Below are 20,689 nucleotides of genomic sequence, written 5' to 3' on the forward strand. Positions count from 1 at the left end.
CAGAGAGAGAGAGAATCTCCCTATTTTCTGTACTTTTGATTATGTTTGCAATTTTCTACAATAGACATTTTTAAAAATTAATGTTAAAGAATAATGTGGCTGTGGGCGCCTGGGTGGCTCAGTTGGTTAAGAATAATGTGGCTGATAATATAGGAGAAACCAAAGATTTTAGTAGAAAGAGTCAAAGCACACCTTTAATAATAATCAACATAATGGAAATCTGGGGCTCTTTCTTTATTCCAAAGTGAAAATAATGTATATAATCAATTAATTGATTAATATATATAATCAAAAGACACCAAAGAAACAAAAAAACCCCACAAAACTGTACAGCAAAGTTACAGATTTTCCTAGCCATTATCAGACTGACTTTACATATAAGTAAGAAAATGTTTTATAAAGTGAGCTAAACTGAACGGAAGCCAAAGATGTAAGTTCTAATGTCACTTCTCCAATGTTTTGCTACAGTAACTCTCGCAAGTCACTTAGAGGCTTAGGGTTTGCTGATTTACAGAACTGAACTTGAAGAATTACTCTTCCTCACAGGATTGTAGGGAGGAGCAAAAAGTAACAAAAAAAATTTTAGAAAACTATGACTAAGCATTTACAATAAGGTCTCATGCCACACTATTAAACTCTATATGCAAACATTTTTGTACAGATCATCTCTTGTGGAGCGTTATAAGAGAACTCACAGAGGACTGTTCATCACAGGTTTCATGTGGATGTCTGCAGAAAGCCACAACAGCCAATTCTGCAGTAGTTCTTTCAGACTCTGGAGAACACTACACTGAGAAGGCAAAACAAAACAAAAATCATTCATAAAATCATTCAGACACACTTTAGTGTTGAGAACTAACAAATTAAACCAGAGGCTTAGAGGTGAATGGGACCATGGAGATGACTGCATCCAGCTCTTGGGTTCTGCATCAGAGCCCAATAGCTGCTACTCCAGCCTGATCAGTCTCCAAGAGACAGATTAATGTGACTACAAGTTTATTTTGCCATTTTCTCTACAAGACTGCCCCCAGCTTATCAGCCCAGGAACAGACTCTTGTTTCTCTAAATTAAATTCATTTATAACATATATTACATCTTCAAATACAGTATCACCCACTCCTTCCTGTCTCCCCTGAGATCCTTTGAAGTTGCTATGGAAATGAGTTGCCTATCCTTTTCACCCTGTGTCACAACTATAATTTACTCCCTTTTTGACAATCATAAAATTTATCTTACCTTCTGTAACTGGAAAACAATTCTATTCTTTCCTTTCTCAGGCTTTGCCTTGATTTCTCAGGGCCCCATTTACATACAAATACAGTCTTGACAGATGTGCCCAGAGCATTCATGAGGATAAATCTATAAATTTGGTGAAAGCTCTCATCATCCCAAAACCTAATACAGGAAACCTTTATTACATATCCTTAACAAATAATGGCCTAGATGCTATTTGAGTATCTCCACTGATGGGATGCTCACTTCATAGAACAGTTCAATTAATACTTTTTAAAGAAACTGATACCTTAAATTCAAGTTATAAATATGTTCAAGTTGAAAGTGACCTTGGAATCACCTAAGACAATGTTCTATTTTAGTGTCAATCAAGGACTTGAACATTTGAAAAGGTAGTCAGTATTACTGTCATAATCAGAAAACTTAAATCCTTTTATTTCCCACTCACCTATTCTAATCCACCCAGTCACCATGTTAAAGTAATGAGATTTTTGTTTATGAGAGAAATGTGGGTTAAAAAAAATGTTGAGAAGCACAGATCTACCCTATATACGAACCTTCTCTACATAAATATCCCCAGTAGATACAGCCATTAAGCCTATGCCTAACCTACTCTAACACCAAGAAATATACTAAGGAAATATACTATGTCCCAAGGTCATTTATTTCATTTTTAGTTTGCTCTACCTGTAAAAAGATACTGCCCTGTATCTAATCTTGCCTCCTGAAGTCAGACAGGCTTCTGCTCTTTCCATGGGACAATCCATCAATTACTTGAAGGGACCCACAAAATCTTAGTCCTCCAGGCAAAATATCCCTGCTTCCTTTACTATACCAAGCTAGAAATCGTAAAGTCATCTTGTGTCCTTCACGCATTACTTCGTCACCAAATCCTATCATTTTTTTTTCTTTTCAAAATGTCCAACATTTCCATCTCCTTCTAATCCCACTGTAACTACCCTAGCCCAGACCTTCACATCTCTGAGATTACTTTATCCTCCTAGTCAGTCTTCTTTACTCTAGTCTCGTCTCCCAAACCCCAATTCTTTCTCCATGGCTGCCAGACCCTTGTTATTTAAGTACTCTATCCATTATATCCATCTGCCTTCAAAGAACTGTGTATGGCAAAGGAATACCAGCATGTAACAAGGTCATAAAAAATGTTCAAACTCCCTTTCATCCAGTAACTTTATTCCTGGAAATGTATGCCAAGAGAATAAAGAAATCTGTATTATGAAGATGATCAATATAGTTATCTCTTCCTACAAAGAAACAAATTAGAAATAATAATAGAAAAAAATTAATTGTGGTATAACATCTATGGACTATGACTAGATATCTGACTATATTTGACGAATTTTGTATTCTGGTTTTTAAATTTATGTCCACTGTTTTTGTAATTATACAGGAGACATAAATCAATGTGGACAGAAATAAGAAAATTAACATGCCACAATGAAAATAGCATTGTTACAGTAGATTTGTGGAATTTTCTCAGTTCAAAATTCTTCAATGAAAAAAGTTGTTTGCTGATAGACATAACTGGCTAAGCACAAACAAAAGCACTGAAAATGTGAAAATATTTTAATAGACTTTTAAAAATACTATTTATTTGTTATATTAAACTGGATAATCAAGCTATACAATAGCTAAAGTAATAATAATTTATTAAAAAACCTCATAAACTATACTCTGGTTTCTCTTCAGATCATATAATCTTTTACCTTTTAAAAGCCTCATAAACTGGGGTGCCTGGGTGGCTCATTCAGTTGAACATCTGACTCTTGATTTTGGCTCAGGTCATGATCTCAGGGTCATGAGATAGAGCCTCACATTGGGCTCTGCACACAGCGTAGTGTGTGCTTAAGATTCTCTCTCCCTCTTCCTCTGCTCCCCCCCCCACGTAAATTTAATAAATAATAAAAGCCTCATTAACTGAATCTTTAGCTAATTCTACTACATGTTACATTACTGTTATCCTTAGCCACCTCCCAAAATGAAAGCCCCTTTGGTCACTTATCCTTTCTTATACTCTATATTTTCTGTGCTTGTTTCCCCCTTTCCTCTTTCCCAAATCTTTCAATTACAGTTTCCAGAACTTCTATTCCATGGTAATCTAAACCTATACCTTCAATATTCTTCAGAGTATGCTTTCTGTCTTATTATAGTCAGATCCTGGCTTTCCCTCACCACCCAAGGACAATGTTTCCTCTGAATACATTTCCATAACCCACTTCAACATCTGGAGGTAAGCACTGCCCTTGCTTCCCACTGCTAACATGAGAATATAAGTCTCTTCTTTGAGAAGGTAAATATAAAATCAAAATGACTCTCCCTTTAAGAAAAAAGAAATCTGGTTCTACCCCCACATTTCACTGAAACTGCTCACAAAAATAGCACAAAACTTCTGTATTATCAATTTCAAAAGAAACTCTTTGGTCCTTAACTTTCTGGATCTTCCTGGGATATATGGCAACATTATTACTTCACTACTTCTTGATATCCTGTATTCCCTTTGTTTCCTTGGCACTGTTATTCTTCTGGTTCTTTTCATACCTCTTGAGAAGGTTCTTTCACCGACTCATCTTTTTATTTTATTTTATTTTTTGAGATTGTATTTGAGTTATTCTTTTTTTTATTATGTTGTTAGTCACCATACAGTACTTCATCAGTTTTTGATGTAGTGTTCCATGATTCATTGTTTGCGTATAACACCCAGTGCTCCTCGTAATACATGCCCTCCTTAATACCCATCACCGGGCTAACCCATCCACCCATCACCCTCCCCTCTGAAACCCTCAGTTTGTTTCCCGGAGTCCATAGTCTCTCATGGTTCATCTCCCCCTCTGATTCCCCCCCTTCATTTTACCCTATGACCCAGCAATTGCACTACTGGGTATTTACCCCAAAGATACAGATGTAGTGAAAAGAAGGGCCCTATGCACCCCAATGTCCATAGTAGCAATGTCCACAATAGCCAAACTGTGGAAGGAGCCGAGATGCCCTTCAACAGATGAACGGATAAAGAAGATGTGGTCCATATATACAATGGATTATTACCCAGCCATCAGAAAGGATGAATACCCACCATTTGCATCGACATGGATGGAACTGAAGGGGATTATGCTAAGTGAAATAAGTCAAACAGAGAATGTCAATTATCATATGGTTTCACTTATATGTGGAACATAAGGAATAGCATGGAGGACATTAGGAAAAGGAAGGGAAAACAGACTCACCTTTGTAGCTAAGAATACTGAGTATTCCCCTGACTTCTGTCCTCGGCCCACCAACTGTTTCCTTTCCTGTATCCCTTTTTCTCCGCAGACTCCCATTCTCAAATATAAATATATGTATGTGTGTATAAATGTATGCATACTTATTAGGTTAGACCATATGAAATTGCCATTGATCAAACATCTTTGACCTATAAAAATGGCAATTTCGTATGGTTCAACCTAGTATTTATAGATAAACAGCTCTCTAGATTGGTGGAATAAGAGAAAAGATAAAAAATAACCCAATTATAAGATAGGAAGAAAATCACAAAAGGCTGCAAAATGAAGTCCCTAAAAATGCATTAGCTGGGAGAAGTGGCATGTACTGTCACATGAATGATGATATTGGTCAGGTAGTAAGTACAAATAATATAAATAAACCTCAAATCCAAATTACTGTGACAGGTAATTAATAAAGTGCCTTTTGAATATGACAAACACTAACCAGGACAAAACATTTTTCCTGTAAATGTGGCCAACAGCTAAGTGATTTAAGGGGAAAACAATGTTACAAAAGAAACACTGCTTTTATTGTCATTCTTCTGGAATAGGAATAACCATTCTATACAAAGTGGTTCTCAAACTCACTTGGGTAAAACTCTTGGAAACCACAGTGGTCTTTTTGGGGAATACCCCAAAATAGTAACACATTTTAATTTTATCATATAAGGTTGGAACAATTTTATTAGCAGAAAATGAGTATGTTCTAAATATACAATATGAATGTCAAAGGGGTTTTGTTTGCTTTGGCCATTATTGTATTCCCAGTGTTAAGAGGGGCATCTAGTACATGGTAGGTTCTCAATAAATATTTGTAAAATAAGTCTATCTATAAAAATATCAACCACAACAATCAAACTAAGTATGATTAAGCATTTCCCACTTTGTTTTTATTAACACTAATTTGCCACCTGTTCATTCACTTTGTCATCTGCTACAAGTGGAAACAGTTCAGGAAAATTGTACGCAACAAAATCTTTAAAACAGAATATTCTATGCATGAACTTTGATCTGGGTAATGCAGCACCTCAAGTCCAGGTCCAAGGGAATCCTGCTGGAAAACCACTGCTTCAATAAGGGTTTGGAATCATGTACCACTGGCCATAAAACAATACTTCCTATTCAATCTAAGCAAGACAGTTTTTTTTACCTTGAAATAAATGGTTGATGTAAAGAAGAGCTGTGCTAGATGGTCAAAAAGAAGTGGTTTCAGCTCTAGGAATTAAAAAAAAAAAGATTATTCAAAATTATTTTAATTAATATTACACTGAATTAAAGGACCCCAAATTTTCATGATACATACCAGAGAAGCTACTAAAAGGAATCCAGCTCACAAGTTGAAGGAACTGTGATCGACAACAGAAGCCATCCCAGAGAGGAAGGCTCTTGTACAGGAATGTTTCACAGGAATAAAACCCCTCCTATAACAAAAGTCAACAGTAAAAACTCATATGAAACTCCTCAGTCCATAACTACTCCCTAAACAACCAGTTTATTCTGTGCTATAGTTGTTTTACCCTTAGACTAAATTTTTTGTCATCAATATAATAAAAGCCTTGGGTTAGGTGCCAGAGTTCCTCGTAAAAAGGACCAGATAATTAATGTTTGGACATATTACCATCTTCATCAACATACTTCTCAAATACCATAAAATATCAAGTGGAAAGAAGGTAAAAAGTCAAGTAATGGAATATTTTTAAAGATAAATGAAATTGTACTACTCTGGAGTATATGCAGTCTCTTGCGCAGTCAATAAAATGTATAAAATGTTTGGGCGCCTGGGTGGCTCAGTCGGTTAAGTGCCCAACTCTTGATTTCGGCTTAGGTCATGATCTCAGGATCATGGGATCAAACCCTGTGTAGGGCTCTGCACTCAGAGCAGAGTTTGCTTGTCCCTCTCCCTCTGCTCCTCCCCCTGCTCAAATCACTCTCTCGCAAATAAATAAATGAAATCTTTTAAAAAATGTATACAATATTATAATAGGGCTATAATTTCCTTAGAGGCCATAGACCAAATCCAAACTCTGGGCAGCTCCATCTGAAGGAACACTTGAGTGTGTAGACTGCTTATGCTTTCACCAAAGATCCAGGACTTTCCTTTTTTTTTCCCTGAGTAAATAATGGCATGCACCAGGACTCCATCCTAGACTTTCTTCTCATGACATGAATTATCTGGACAATCTCATCTATAACACAGCTAAAACCACCACCTATATCATGAGGAGTCCTAAAGCTGTATCTCTAGCTCAAACCTCATTCCTCAGCTCTAGACTCATTACCTAACTACTGGATATGACCTTTTAGATATCCCACAGGCATCTTTTAAGTCAAATTTCTGGGGTACCTGGGTGGCTCAGTCAGCTAAGCGTCTGACTTTGGCTCACATCATGATCCCAGAGTCCTAGGATCGAGCCCCGTACTGGGCTCCCGACTCAGAGGGGAGTCTGCTTGTCCTCTGCCTGTCCCCCTGCTCGTGCTCTCTCTCAAATAAATAAATAAAATCTTTAAAAAAAATAAGTCAAATTTCTTTCCTTCCAAGCCTGTTCCTTCTACACCCCCTTTCTTACCTCCCAAGCAGGAAACCTAAAAGTCAACCGAAATGTATCCCTTTATCCTCACCACCATAATCCACATCCAACTTCCAATTCAATGGTTTCACATCAAATCCTTAAGATTTAGTCAACACATTGTGCATCTCTTTTTTACCAGGTACCAAGCTAAATACTTGTACATGAAGAAAAGTTAGACATGGTTCCCACCAGCTGGGAGCTCATATGTGGAAAAACAGATCTGAAAGTGCCATGATACAGGTAAACACAGTGAACTAAGGAAGCATATAAAACAAACATCTAAACCAGATGAGGGCAATGAGTATAGGCTTCCTGATGGTGCTGATAACTGAGCTGCAGCTTAAAGTACAACTAGGGTTACTTAAGTATGCCAAATAATTAATTGGCTAGAACATTAAAAAATATGTGTTGATTATGAGAACACAATTAGTAACCCTATGAGATCTATGTTAGCAGCTAATTCAATTAGTTGAATGCATTCAATTACATCTTCAATTTGTTCTCTTATAGGCCTTTCTCTCTTATTTGCGTAATTTAACAAATCCTTTCCTCAAATCCAACAGTACAGAGATAAACGTCAATTCAACTCAAGTCTATTTATAACAAGTTTTGAACTGAGCAAATACTGTTTACAAATGATGCCCAGCACTAAAGAAAAGATATTCAATGGATATCGAAATAAATTTTAGTAGAAGTCGTGGAGTATATATGAAGAAAGTGGAATCTTACTTGTAAGAAGCACTCTGCCCTGATGATAGTGTCCAGGAAGTTGGTAAATTCTTTTCCATGTTCATAATTATTCATCTTGTACCAAATACATTCTGGAGCAGAAATATTAAACATAAGTATATGGGTACATGACAATAAAAACTATACAAAACATAATTACCACTACTCTAAAGTGACATGACAAATATAAACAAGTAATCAGTCTTATACACCCTAACCAACTTGCACTGCAGACTGTAACGTATGTGGAAGTGATAGTGAGATGATCCTCAAGAACTTAATGATATAGGGAAAGCTTAGAGTGAAAAAATAAACTAGTAAAATTGACATATAATAAATGTGATTAGCTTAAGTCACATAGTAGTCCAAGAGACTATACATGTATGAATTAAAAGTTTAAGAACACCCCAAACTTCAACTAGGTGAGCTGGGGATAATCTCAGAGTGGTATAACTATAGTAAGTGGTAATCTAATTATATCATATCCTATCTAAAGAAAAATTGAGCAGGAAAAGGAGAGTTAGCCTGGAACCAACTAAAACCAACTTTAAATACTTGAAGAGTTAGGAGTTGCTTACCCAGGAAAGAAACAATCTGGTCAACAGAAATATGATCTCTAGAGAAACTGACCCCCTTGGAAGAATGAAATGATCAGGCTTTATTTACTATGGCCTGGATGAAAAACTCCCTTACTGCTCTTTCCTTCAATTCTGTAATTAAGAAATCTTCTAATGACTAATTTGGCTCCCATCTATACTGATAGCAGAAAGGAGATACTATTGTTGGCAGACATGAACATTTTGGTCACCAAAAAGAATTACTTCTATTATGAAATAATAAGTTGATATTCTGATTTATATATTAGTCTTCTCTGAGTGTGGTTAGCATTAATCTGATGATTCTGAGGCCTGAACAGCAAGTTTCTGGACATACATAGATGAAGAGGCTTTGGACTATGATGGTCATCAAAATGGAGCCACCCGGTGAGTTTAGGTGGCCATCCAGCAATGTTTCCTTAACACACCTCCTTTCTTACTGTCTTCTAAAATTACAACAAGGGAAGCATACCGGCTCTGAATATATGATCATCAGAGAAACAGTTACGGCATATGAAGGCTCCTCCTATTTAGAATTTGTCACCCTTATAAAAGATATGAACTATCTTCTTCTTTCCTCATTCACCTAATGCTTTTAAGTAACAATTTTTACCTTCTTGTAATGTTTGACTCAACCAGTGATAGAGCCTCAGTAAGATAGACTCGTCTTTGACACAGTTAATATAGTGAAGTAACAGAGAGTTGTTCAACACTGCACCCATCTGGGAAGGCAGCTGCAAAGAGATATCAATCAGTAAACTGTTAAGTATATGAAAAGTAGGTTATAGCAACGAGGAAATCATCAGAAAGCAAATATATAACAAAAATAAAAGGGTATGAAGATCAAATGGAAAATGCAGATAAGCACATGGTCCAGTCACATACCTCTAAGCAGTGGATGTTCTGTAAGAGTTGAGGGAAGCTTTTAAGCTGTTCTAGTGGAAATGATCCATTGCTACTGAGATAATCAGAAAGAGTCATCCCTTTTTTCCCGCATTCTTTACTGCAGCTACTAGAATTTAGCACTGGTATAACTGAGCAAGAATTCCATTTCTAAAGAAGGAAGACAATAAAACAATCTGTCAATAGACTAAACAGACTACAAACTAAATGTAAAAGCAATTGCTGAGGTGGTTCAATTGATGAAGTCTGAATGTGGTTTGCATAGAATCCTGGGCAATTAAAATGTATTTAAATATCTATAATCTTTTCAAACATCTGAATGGTTATTGTTTGGATTTAAGAAAGCTGCACAAATCATTTGGGGTTTCAGATACTTACTCTTTTTACAGGATGGACCTGAGCTGGACCTAACATCAACTTTAGAGGTTCAGGAGGGGGTCCCTGATTCCTTTGCCTCACAGCAAATAGAGCTGCCTTCCACAGATTCTCTGAATTCTTAAAATAGATCTAAAAAAATTGGATTAAAGTACATGAGTAGGTACCCATAACCCAAAGCAATATAAAATCCCAAACTCTTCATTAATTGAAAGTATATTAATTATGAAACATTTTGAAGCCATGCAAATCCATTTAGGTTTTTTTCTGATCAAGAATCTATTAAATACATCAAATAGAATCAAAACAAAGTGCCAATCCCTAAAAAAAAACTTTCCAGAAACAGTGCTGGAATGCTAGATCTTAAATCAGTATGCTGTAAATATTTCAGTTCAAATCTGCAAATTAACTTAATCAAAATAACATATTTCAATCTCAGTATGACTTTCCACTCCTTAATCCCTTACCTTCTTCCTTGCAGGCAAAGATACAGAAATCAAAGTAGGAGCAAAGAATTTATACAGTGACAACAAAGCCTGGAGATGAGGCTGCATTCCCTGAAATGAAATAAGAGCTTTCAATTTTCAATCCTATGGCATAAGGAAAAAAAGTAACGATAAAGTAAACAGATTAAGTGTATATTCAGACCCTAATTTTACTATGTGATATGGCTATAGGAAGATGCTACTGAAAATCAAAGAATAAATAACCAGACATTTAAATCAATGGTCACAAAACTACCCTCGCCAGCCTGTGGACTTCTCTTTTATGACCTTTTCTCCTGCTTTACTTCTTTATATTTTCTCTCTTCTTCTCTGTCCATGCCTTAGGTCTACCAGTCGTACCTGCTAGCATGGCTTACTTTCACTGGTAGCATACTCAGGACTCAAAGTTGATTCATTCTTGATTTAGACAGAAAGGTCGGAAGCCAAGAAAACAGGGTAAAGAAAATACTAAAACCTTAATATCATAATTCCTGGAAAATTCACTAGGAAATCCAGCAACTGGTATGCCGTAGTCAAGCAGCTTGACAGAACTAAAACAAGTCTTAATAAAAACATTAATTTTATCATGACAAAAGTCATTACTGCTGGCTACCTGTGTTAGATATATCTGGCTATCCAGAGAAAGCATACCACTAAGATGAATTACAAGGAAATAACCAAACTGTTTTTATTATATTACAATTTTGTTGAGTCAAATAGTGTACAAAATAAGGAAGGCAGAAAATGGGGCTTAGAAATACAGCATTCCTATTTTTATAACAGCTTCTTGAAATTAAATTTGTTATAACAAAACCAAAATAATCCAGTTTATCTATGCTGAAATACCTTCCAATCTCTGTACTCATTGTCAATTAGTATCAGTATTTGCTTTGAGTTGGAATGTTTTTTGATAGAGCGTATATTTAGTAGAGGAGAGACCTTTAGAACTTATCGTCTAGTTAACTAAACATATCTTGGTTGTTAAAAAGTTGACACTCTCTTCTTTTTTAAAAAGAATTCCAGTTAAACATGGCATATTGAACATATGGATTTAACTCTGGGTCCTCCCAAAGCCCCACTGAAAACTAAAGGAATGAAAAAGGCATAAAGCACAAGTTCAAAGAGAACAAGAGCGGATACAACAGCAAATGAGAGACCCCAACAAGATTTTGGAACCTAGAATGAAAATGGACAAAGAGTAACCAACTTAGCAAAAGAGAGAAAACAAAACCTAAAGTAGAACAGAAAAAGGCTCAAAAGCAGCAGATTCAGGTTTGAGAACTCTCAAAAAGGCTCAGGAATTTGAGGGACCAGATACCTCTGAAAAGTGGAGATAGCAGAAGTGCAAGAGGGGCAGAAAACAGGAGGAGTGGTTGAAAACCTAAGTAAGAAGCAGTTAGAGCCCCAAATTCCTTCACCACACTAACAAACATCAAAGTTTTACTCTATGAAGATGAAACTGAGTTTAGACAACAGGCACAGCTGAGGGAGGGTACCAGAACCCTTCCTCACCCCCTTCCACCACTTACATCCCAGAGTGCTAGTAGCCAAGTTTATAACCTGTGATAGTTAATTTTATGTGTCAACTTGGCTGGGCCCCAGAGTGCCCAGATATTTAGTCAAACATTATTTTGAGTGCTTCTGTGAGAATGTTTTAGATGAGATTAATACTTAAATTAGCGGACTTTGAGTAGACTGCCCTCCATAATTGTGTGGCCCTCATTCAATCAGTTGAAGACCCTTATAGAACAAAAAGACCAGCCTCCCCCAAGCAAGAAAGAATTCTCCAGAAGTCTACTTACAAGACCATCTGTAACACCAGCTCTTTCTGGTTCTACAGCAGACTACCTTTGGACTCAAACTGAAACATCAGCTCTCCAGGGTCTCCAGCCTGCTGGCCCCCCCTGCAGATTATGGACTTGCTAGCTTCATAATCATGCAAGCCAATTCCTTATAATAAATATCCTTCTGTACATCTATACATGCATCCTATTGGTTCTGTTTCTCTAGAGAAGCCTAATACAACCCCTAGGCAGGAAACAAGAAAATTCCTCTCTGGGAAAAGTGACACAGCCATCTGTGGGGCTCCCCAACGAAACATCAAGATCCAACAATTAACAAGTCCTGCTCACATACAAAAGTTTCCAATCACCATTTTAGTTCTTTACTATTAAATATGGACAAACAAGGTTTGCCAGGCATTTGAGAAAGGTCTCTACCATGAAAGACCATACTAACTAAAGAAAGGAATTCTGAGGAAGCAGAGAAAAAGCTGGAAATAGAAAAAAAAAATCATAGCCCAAGTCACATAGGCTCATGCCGCTCATTCTCCCCCCTGGAGAATCCTAGAAACCATCCTTACCAACCCTTAGGATGAGACCTAACTCCCACCCATGTTCCAAAGATTGGTCGCAACAGGACCTGGTGTGTGTATGATAACTACATGCCTGCTCCACTTCCCACCATTCATGCTTGCCACAAAAAAGACAATTTCTGTATTTTGTTTCCTTCATGGATTGGGAATTATGGGGTATGAATGGGTATAGAGGGGGTACATGCCTTTGCAGGTGTCACAAATTCACATATTCAATTTATTTGCTCCAACCTGCAGATTATGCCTGTAACCACTATACATGTTAGGTTACATGTGAGCACATTATGCCTTCTTGGTTTGATATTGTTGGACTTGACCAAATTCACCAAAACTCAGCTAATCAAAACAATTATAAATGCATCTTTATAGGGGCACCTGGGTGGCTCAGTTGGTTAAGTGTCTGCCTTCGGCTCAGGTCATGATCCTAGGGTCCTGGGATGGAGCCCCACGTCAGGCTTCCTGCTCAGCAGGGAGTCTGCTTCTCCCGCTCCCTCTGACCCTCCCCTTTGCTCATGCTCTTGCTCTCTCTAATGAACAATAAATCTTTAAAAAAAAATGCATCTTTATAAATGGGCATTGATGATGGAATAATTTAATAATGTACTATATAAAATGTTATTAATGAAGCCATACATTTAATGTCTGGGTTTAAAATTTTTACACAATCGTGTACTAAATCATTTTCTAAACTTGAACATATGCTGTTGTTTCAGTTAATACAAATCGATAAGATCTTAGTTATGCTAAGAATTTTTGGTATTCTCCTGAAATGCTTTGCTGTTCACAAAGCATGTTATGTGCACTAGAGAATGAATATGCACATGTGTTTGTGTTTTTCATTAAATGTGAATGCCTTCAGGTAGGTTATGCAGGCTCCAGCAGTTAGGACAGACACTACAACTTCCTACTGTTTCATACCCAAAGCTTCACAGACTTCTGTTACCTGACAAGTGTAGTGGAAATAACAATGCAAGAGAGCTATAAGGACAAGAGATAATGGTCAGGGAATATACTGAAGTTTATGTGTCCAGAGAGGAATGCTTCCCTAGATCACATCCACAAAAACATAACCAAACAAATAAACCAGACATTTTACTTTAATAGAGTAGTTTTTGACTACTCCCTGACACTTGTTTTCCAGCCGTAGCAACCCAGTTCCCTAAACAGTTTTGTTGTTTGCCATCTACGTGTTTTTGCTTATGTTGTTCCCTCTGCCTTTCTCTTCCTCCTTGGCCTAGTTAAATCATATTAATCCCTTAAAATTTCTCTCCAGCATCACCACTCCTCCTTGACTCCACTCCAGTCCTACTCTGAATTTTTATTCTGTTGACTAAGCTCCTCAGACAGTAAGTTCCTTGAAGATCATGACTCATTCAATTTTATATCCCCAAAGCCTACTAACACACAGAGTACACTGGCCAATTTTAGGGCTTTTTGGTACTCACCATTTTGGCCTGAAGATCAAGCAGTTTTCTCACACGAAATGGTTTAACTAGAAAAGGTAAAGAAAAGTACAATGCGTGGGGGTTCAGAATAAAAATAAACCATGTGGCTCATACAGCATCTTCTTACAACACATCAAAAATATAAACACTCTGTTCAGTTAAACCAGTAAGCAGATGCTCTAAGATAAAAGTACTAAAAAACAATTCTCACAAAATCTTGGCATATAACTATGCTACTAGTTAACTTTATAAAGGCCAATACAAATGCTAATTCCACAGAGTAAATGTAAAACAACTGGAATGAAAATACTCACCATTCTCTTTTCTGGTAAGTAAATACAACAAATGGCAGACATAAGGGCACTGTTAAAATACAAAGAATTTAAAAAGAGAAATGACAATATATCTTGAACAGAGTGGCAACACATTTTCCTCAAATGTCAATCTGATTAAGTAAAAAGGCTTCAGGATTTTGTTGAACAATAATTCTAAAAGCTTCCCTTTTTCATATTACAACGTAGTGGTAAAAGCCAATAGTGTTAATTGGTACCTCATTATACCATTTTTAAGCTACTTTTGGAATATAGAAACACTGCAGACAATTTGAAAAACAGAAAAAGATCCTCCTAACAAAAGTTCATGTATTCCTTCCAGTAGTCCATATTTATTAAGATACAAACTTAAAACTTTTATCTTGATTCCCCACTCAAAAGCATTTTCCTGGGGCACCTGGGTGGCTCAGTCGGTTAAATGTCTGCCTTCGGCTCAGGTCATGATCCCAGGGTCCTGGGATCGTGCCCTGTGTCAGCCTCCCTGCTCAGCGGGGAGTCTGCTTCTCCCTCTCCCTCTGTTCCTCCTCCCTGTTTGTTCTCTCTCTGTGTCAGATAAATAAAATCTTTTAAAAAAAGCATTTTCCCATGTTGTTTGGTCTTCAAATGATCATTTTCAATAATGTTAACATTCCAAGGAGTGGCTATACCATAACTTAATTAACCATTTAGTTCTGTTTGGCAAATAACATACATGCAATAAATCTGTTACTTCAGTTGCTGAATGACTGGTTCCTTTGTACCATTTCATTTTGAGGGTCCACTTCTTGAGGTTTTATTCTAGACCAGGGGTCAGCAAACTACAGTTCACATGTTTTAGTAAATCAAGTTTTACTAGAACATAGCCACACACATTCATTTATGAATTATCTATAGCTGCTTTCTCACTGTTGTAACAGCAGAGCTGAGTAGTTTTGAGAGAGACTCTATGACCCACAAAGCCAAAAATATTTACTATCTGGCCCTTTACAGGAAAAGTTTACCACTACCTGTTCTAGAAGAAAACATAGGAGAAAATCTTTATGACCAGAGGGTGGCAGTTTTTCTCTTCCAGAAAAGAAAATAAAATGATAGCCACAAAATAAAACATAAAAGAAAAAGCCTCCATAAATGGGAGATCATTAAATTAAGAACATCTGTTTATCAGATAAGGACATAATCTATCGCAGGGATGAGTAAACAACAACCCGCGGGTCAAATCCAGCCCACCACTGGTTATTATAGATATAGTTTTATTGGAATACTGCCACAGTTGTTTATGTATCGTCTATAGCTCCTTTCACACTACACCAGCGGAGTAAGTAGTTGTGAGAGACAGTATGGCCCTTACACCTGAATATTTACTACATGGCACATTAAGGAAAAATTTGCCAACACCTGCTTTAGATGTTAGGAAATCAAAAAAGTAAATTACGTAATGGAACTAGAGAATACAATGAAAGCAAAGACTTTCTTTAAACACATTTGTATCATTTAAAGTCTGAAGTACAGCATTCTATACTGCCTATCCTCTACTTAGAAATGGGTTCAGATTCTGGACATAACTTGTAAAAAGATTCTGGACATAACTTGTAAAAAGCAGGATTTTTTTTAAGAGAACATAATACTATGACCAAGTCTGATATATCCTCCACAAAATACAGTAACTTTCAATAAAAAACTCACAACCTCATATCTCTAGGATATAAACCATTAGCAACACAATTTGTCATTCTGGGTACGAAATGAGTGTCACACAATCACTTGCTCTAGGTTCCAGCATTATAATAAGTCTGACGTCCTCTTTTAATCACATCATATACATCTAAAACTTTACAATTGCCTTTCTGACAAATAGTAACCACGGCCTCTGAGTCACTAAAGAGTCAGGCTCCCACCAAATTATATGAAAATGACTTTCAGAAGTAACACTTTGGGGTGCCTGGGTGGTTCAGTCGTTAAGAGTCTGCCTTCGGCTCGGGTCATGATCCCAGAGTCATGGGATTGAGCCCTGCATTGGGCTCCCTGCTCCACGGGAAGCCTGCTTCTCCCTCTCCCACTCCTGCTCCCCCTGCTTGTGTTCCCTCTCCCTCTGTGTCTCTCTGTCAAATAAATAAATAAAAATCTTTAAAAAAAAAAGTTTTAAGAAGTAACACTTTTAAAAGTCACGTTCCCTATTTCTTGATCAGGGTGATATTTACACAAATGTATTCCGTTTATGAAAATTAAATGAGCCGATCACTTATGATACAAGTTATTTTCTCTACATATATCATACTTCAATAAATATTTTTAAGAGACAGAAAAAGGGAAAAGAAAAAAAAAGTAGGTCTCCTTCCTGCTTGCCAAGCTGAGCAAGAAACTCATCAACATCATGAAAACTATTCAAGTACACTGCAACTGATTTGACATTTATGAGTATCTTCTGTTCATTCACTCATGAAACAAAAATTATTGCGCAGTGACTAAAACAGACAAAAAGGCCTGCTCCTATGAAGTTTATATTCTATGTGCCATGAATAGTGTTACTAAATTCTTGGGTTATAAAGGCTCAGTCCCTGCCTAGAAGAACTCAGTCTCAGTCTATTAAGCTATTATAAGAAAAGGGGAAGCACGCTTTAGTATTTCTCACTACAAAGTATGCTTAAACATAAAATTCATTTGTTTTGCAATTTGGTTAGTTTATGAATAAAAACAGTATGGGGGCATCTGGGTGGCTCAGTCAGTTAAGCATCTGCCTTCGGCTCAAGTCATGATCCTGGGGTCCTGGGTTCACACTACCACATCGGGCTCCCTACTCAGCAGGGAGTCTGCTTCTCCCTCTCCCTCTGCCTTTCCTCCTGCTTGTGCTCTCTCTCTCAAATGAATAACTAAAATCTTATAAATAAATAAATAAATAAATAAATAAATAAATAATCTGAAAAAAACATGAGGTTAAAAGAAATGTCAAAGGTAAGGAGGAGTCAATCACATACGACTCATCATTCACCCACTCCTGTGTACCACAGGGTAAGCAGGAGGGATGAGCATTCTTACTTTCTCTTGCTACTTCAAGGGACTATTCTTTCATTCTTGTATGAGAGACTTCCTTGACACTTAGTCCACCCAACCTCATTTCCTCCAACTTACCTATACCCTATCTATTCACTGCTAACCTCTTAGTAACTTCCAAAAGCTCACAGAGCAGAGGACTTAGACATCAGGTCCAGTCTTCCACTCTAACCCTAATCCCAGTAACATGCCAGAAGATTTTAATGTCTTTATCAACAAATCACCTTGGCCTTAGAGCTTATTGACCTTCTCAGTTCTAATGACCTGATTACCATTTATAGAAATACTGTATATTAGATACCCTGAATAACCCTGCCTGCTTGTATCTAGCTGTTTAAGCACATTTCTGAGCTGGCATGAAAGCAAAGAAACTGCAGTTCCCAAACACAAAGTTTAAGAGGAAACACTGAATACTGAACAAGCTCTCTCCCCAAGATTTCTGCCAAACCTTAAAAATCTTGAACTTAGAGCTTTAATAGCTACAAAGGGAGGTAGGAGCGGGGTAGCAGATGGTAAAGCTTAGGGCCCACCCTGGGAACAGTGGCGCCTGGGTGGTCCAGTTGGTTAAGTGACTGCCTTCAGCTCGGGGCATGATCCCAGGGTCCTGGGATCGAGCCCCGCGTTGGGCTCCCTATGCAGTGGGGAGCCTGTTTCTCCCTCTCCCTCTGCCCCCCCCACACACTTGTGCTCTCTCTTGCCATTTCTCTCTCTCAAATAAATAAAATCTTTAAAAAACTGGGAACTTCAAGAGCTACACCCTAAGTGTACGGGTGTGAAATAAAAACACACCCCACTGTGCTGAAGAGGACAGCAAGTAAACTTGCCTGTCTTGGCCTTGGGTTTGGGTGAAAGGAAAATAAAGCCTCTCCAAAGAATATGCAACCACAAACCAGTCCTATATAGGCCTGCAGTTTGAACTTAACACTAGTGGTATGACCTGGAAAACCTGAAGTGAAGAATTTAGAGTGGTTCCAGCTTAGTTGTACTTCCCAGAAAAACCATATATCTGATAAGGGACTTGTACCTAAAATACAGAAAGAACACTTAAAACCCAATAATAAAAAGACAACCCAATTAGAAAAATAGGCAAAGGACCTGAATAGACATTTCTCCAAAAAAGATATATAAATGGCCAATAAGCACATGAGAAGACGTTCAACGTCACTAATCATTAGAGATATGCAAACCAAAACCATGTGTTCATGAGGATGGGATGAAATTGGAACCCTCATACACTGCTAATGGGATTGTAAAATGGTCCAAACTGTGGAAAACAGTTTGGTGATTCCTCAAAGTTCTAAACACAGAATTAACATATAATACAGCAACTCCACTCCTAGGTATATATCCAAAGAACTGAAAGCAGGACTTGGACAGTTACTTGAATGCTGACATTTACTGCAGCATTATTCATGTTAGCCAAAAGGTGGAAACAACCCAAGAGTCCACCAGCTAGTGAACAGATAAACAAAATGTGGTATATACATACAATGGAATATTATTCGGTCATAAAAATGAATGAAAATTTGAAACATGCTATAAGTTGGATGAAACTTGAAGACATTATGCAAAGTGAAAGAAGCCAGACACAAAAATTATATGATTCTGCTTATATGAGGTACCTAGAATAAGCAAATTCACAGAGACAGAAAGTAGATAGGCAGTTACCAGGGGCTGGAGGGAGGAGGAATGTCTAGTTGCTGCTTAATGAGTAGAGTTTCTGTTTAGGGTAATGAAAAAATTTTGGAAACAGTTGTGATGCAGTGAATGCCAACAAATTACACACTTAAAGTGGTAAATTTTAAGTTATGAAAAACTGTAACAGGTTAAAAAATGAAGCACTGATATGTGCTACAACATGGATGAACCTTGAAAAACATTATGCTAAGTAAAAGAACCCAGTCATAAAAGACCACATATGATTTCATTTATATGAAATGTCCAGGATAGGCAAATCTGAGACAGAAAATAGATTAAAAATAGGCAAATCTTTAAAGACAGAAAACACATTAGGAGTTTTTAAGAACCCCTGAATAGGGAGATGGAGGAATGATAAAGGGTATGGGGTTTTTGAGGTGATGAAAATATCCTAAAATGGACTATTCTCATGGTTGCACGTTATCTGTGAACATACTGAAAACCATGTTTTCATGTTTGTATACCTTGAGTGGGTGGATTGTATCATATGTGAATTATATTTCAATGAAGTTGTTCTTAAAAAGTATCCAGAGAGAAAAGAAGAAATGACAGATTACAATTAGACTGACCCAAAAACAACGGAAAGGAGCCAGTGGAATAATACTGTCAATGTCCTGAGAGAATTTAATTGTTACCCTAGAGTTCTACACACAGCAAAACCAACTTTCAAGAACAAGGGCATTGTAAAGACATTTTCAGACAAAGACAATTTACTATCAAAAGATTCTCACTGAAAGAATATTCGAAAGTATATATTTCTACACAGGAAAATGATCTCAGATTGAAGGTCTGAGATGCAAAAATAAATGGTGAGCAAAGACATTGGTAAATATGTGGGCAAATCAAAACAAACATCAACTGTGAAGATAATAATGATGCTTACTTCACATGTATGTGGAGACAGATGGAGAAGAACAAGCTAGAACTAAAACCAGACAATAGCATATCATCTGCAAGGGCTGTGACCAGAGCCAAAGCATTCTAAGGTCCTTGCCTCGTTTAAGATGAAGGTAAAGATACTGGTTACCTTTAGGCTCTAAGAAAAACCATAGTAGAAATCAAAACTGAGAAAAATGTAAATGTTTGTTAATTCATTTAAAAAAAATATACCCATTACATGCTAGCATAAATGATATATTCTATGAAAAATAACTATATCTGCCAAAAGAAAAATAGTAAGAAGAGTGACATTGTACATTTTTACATTAAGTATGCGTGTTAAAATAGGCACAAAAACACCTAAAAGAACATACACAGAATGTATAACTAACTTCTAAACTAGAATAGGGGGAAAACCACAATCAATCCAAAATAAGAGAGAAAGAAGGAAAAAAGCAGATCATTTAGAAAGCTCAAAATAAGGTATTTGAATTTATTCCTATTATATCAATAATCACTACATAGGTAAATAAACTAATTTTCCAGGTTAAAGAAAATCCTCAAACAGGATTTAAAAATAAAATCTAGTTATATGTATTTAAAAGAGACATCTAGGGGCGCCTGGGTGGCTCAGTCGTTAAGTGTCTGCCTTCGGCTCAGGTCATGGTCCCAGGGTCCTGGGATCGAGCCCTGCATCGGACTCCCTGCTCTGCAGGAAGATTGCTTCTCCCTCTCCCACTCCTCCTGCTTGTCTTCCCTCTCTCG

The 20,689-nt window shown here is 37.1% G+C and overlaps 1 protein-coding gene across 4 annotated transcripts in view; it reads right to left on the reverse strand.

Annotated features, from left to right (window-relative positions):
• CENPI (centromere protein I) overlaps positions 1 to 20,689 on the reverse strand; it is a 64,490-nt gene that overhangs the window by 30,971 nt on the left and 12,830 nt on the right. For all 4 annotated transcript variants that reach the window (XM_027609355.2, XM_027609356.2, XM_027609357.2 and 1 more), the window contains 10 exons: positions 14,303 to 14,351; positions 13,989 to 14,035; positions 10,152 to 10,241; positions 9,688 to 9,816; positions 9,292 to 9,459; positions 9,020 to 9,140; positions 7,811 to 7,902; positions 5,815 to 5,932; positions 5,662 to 5,726; positions 696 to 790 (listed from right to left, as the gene is read on the reverse strand). In XM_027609355.2, coding sequence (XP_027465156.1) covers positions 696 to 790; positions 5,662 to 5,726; positions 5,815 to 5,932; positions 7,811 to 7,902; positions 9,020 to 9,140; positions 9,292 to 9,459; positions 9,688 to 9,816; positions 10,152 to 10,241; positions 13,989 to 14,035; positions 14,303 to 14,351 — 974 coding nt within the window. The remainder of the gene's footprint in view (positions 1 to 695; positions 791 to 5,661; positions 5,727 to 5,814; positions 5,933 to 7,810; positions 7,903 to 9,019; positions 9,141 to 9,291; positions 9,460 to 9,687; positions 9,817 to 10,151; positions 10,242 to 13,988; positions 14,036 to 14,302; positions 14,352 to 20,689) is intronic.

This window comes from Zalophus californianus, chromosome X (genome assembly GCF_009762305.2).
Source record: "Zalophus californianus isolate mZalCal1 chromosome X, mZalCal1.pri.v2, whole genome shotgun sequence".
NCBI lineage: Eukaryota > Metazoa > Chordata > Mammalia > Carnivora > Otariidae > Zalophus > Zalophus californianus.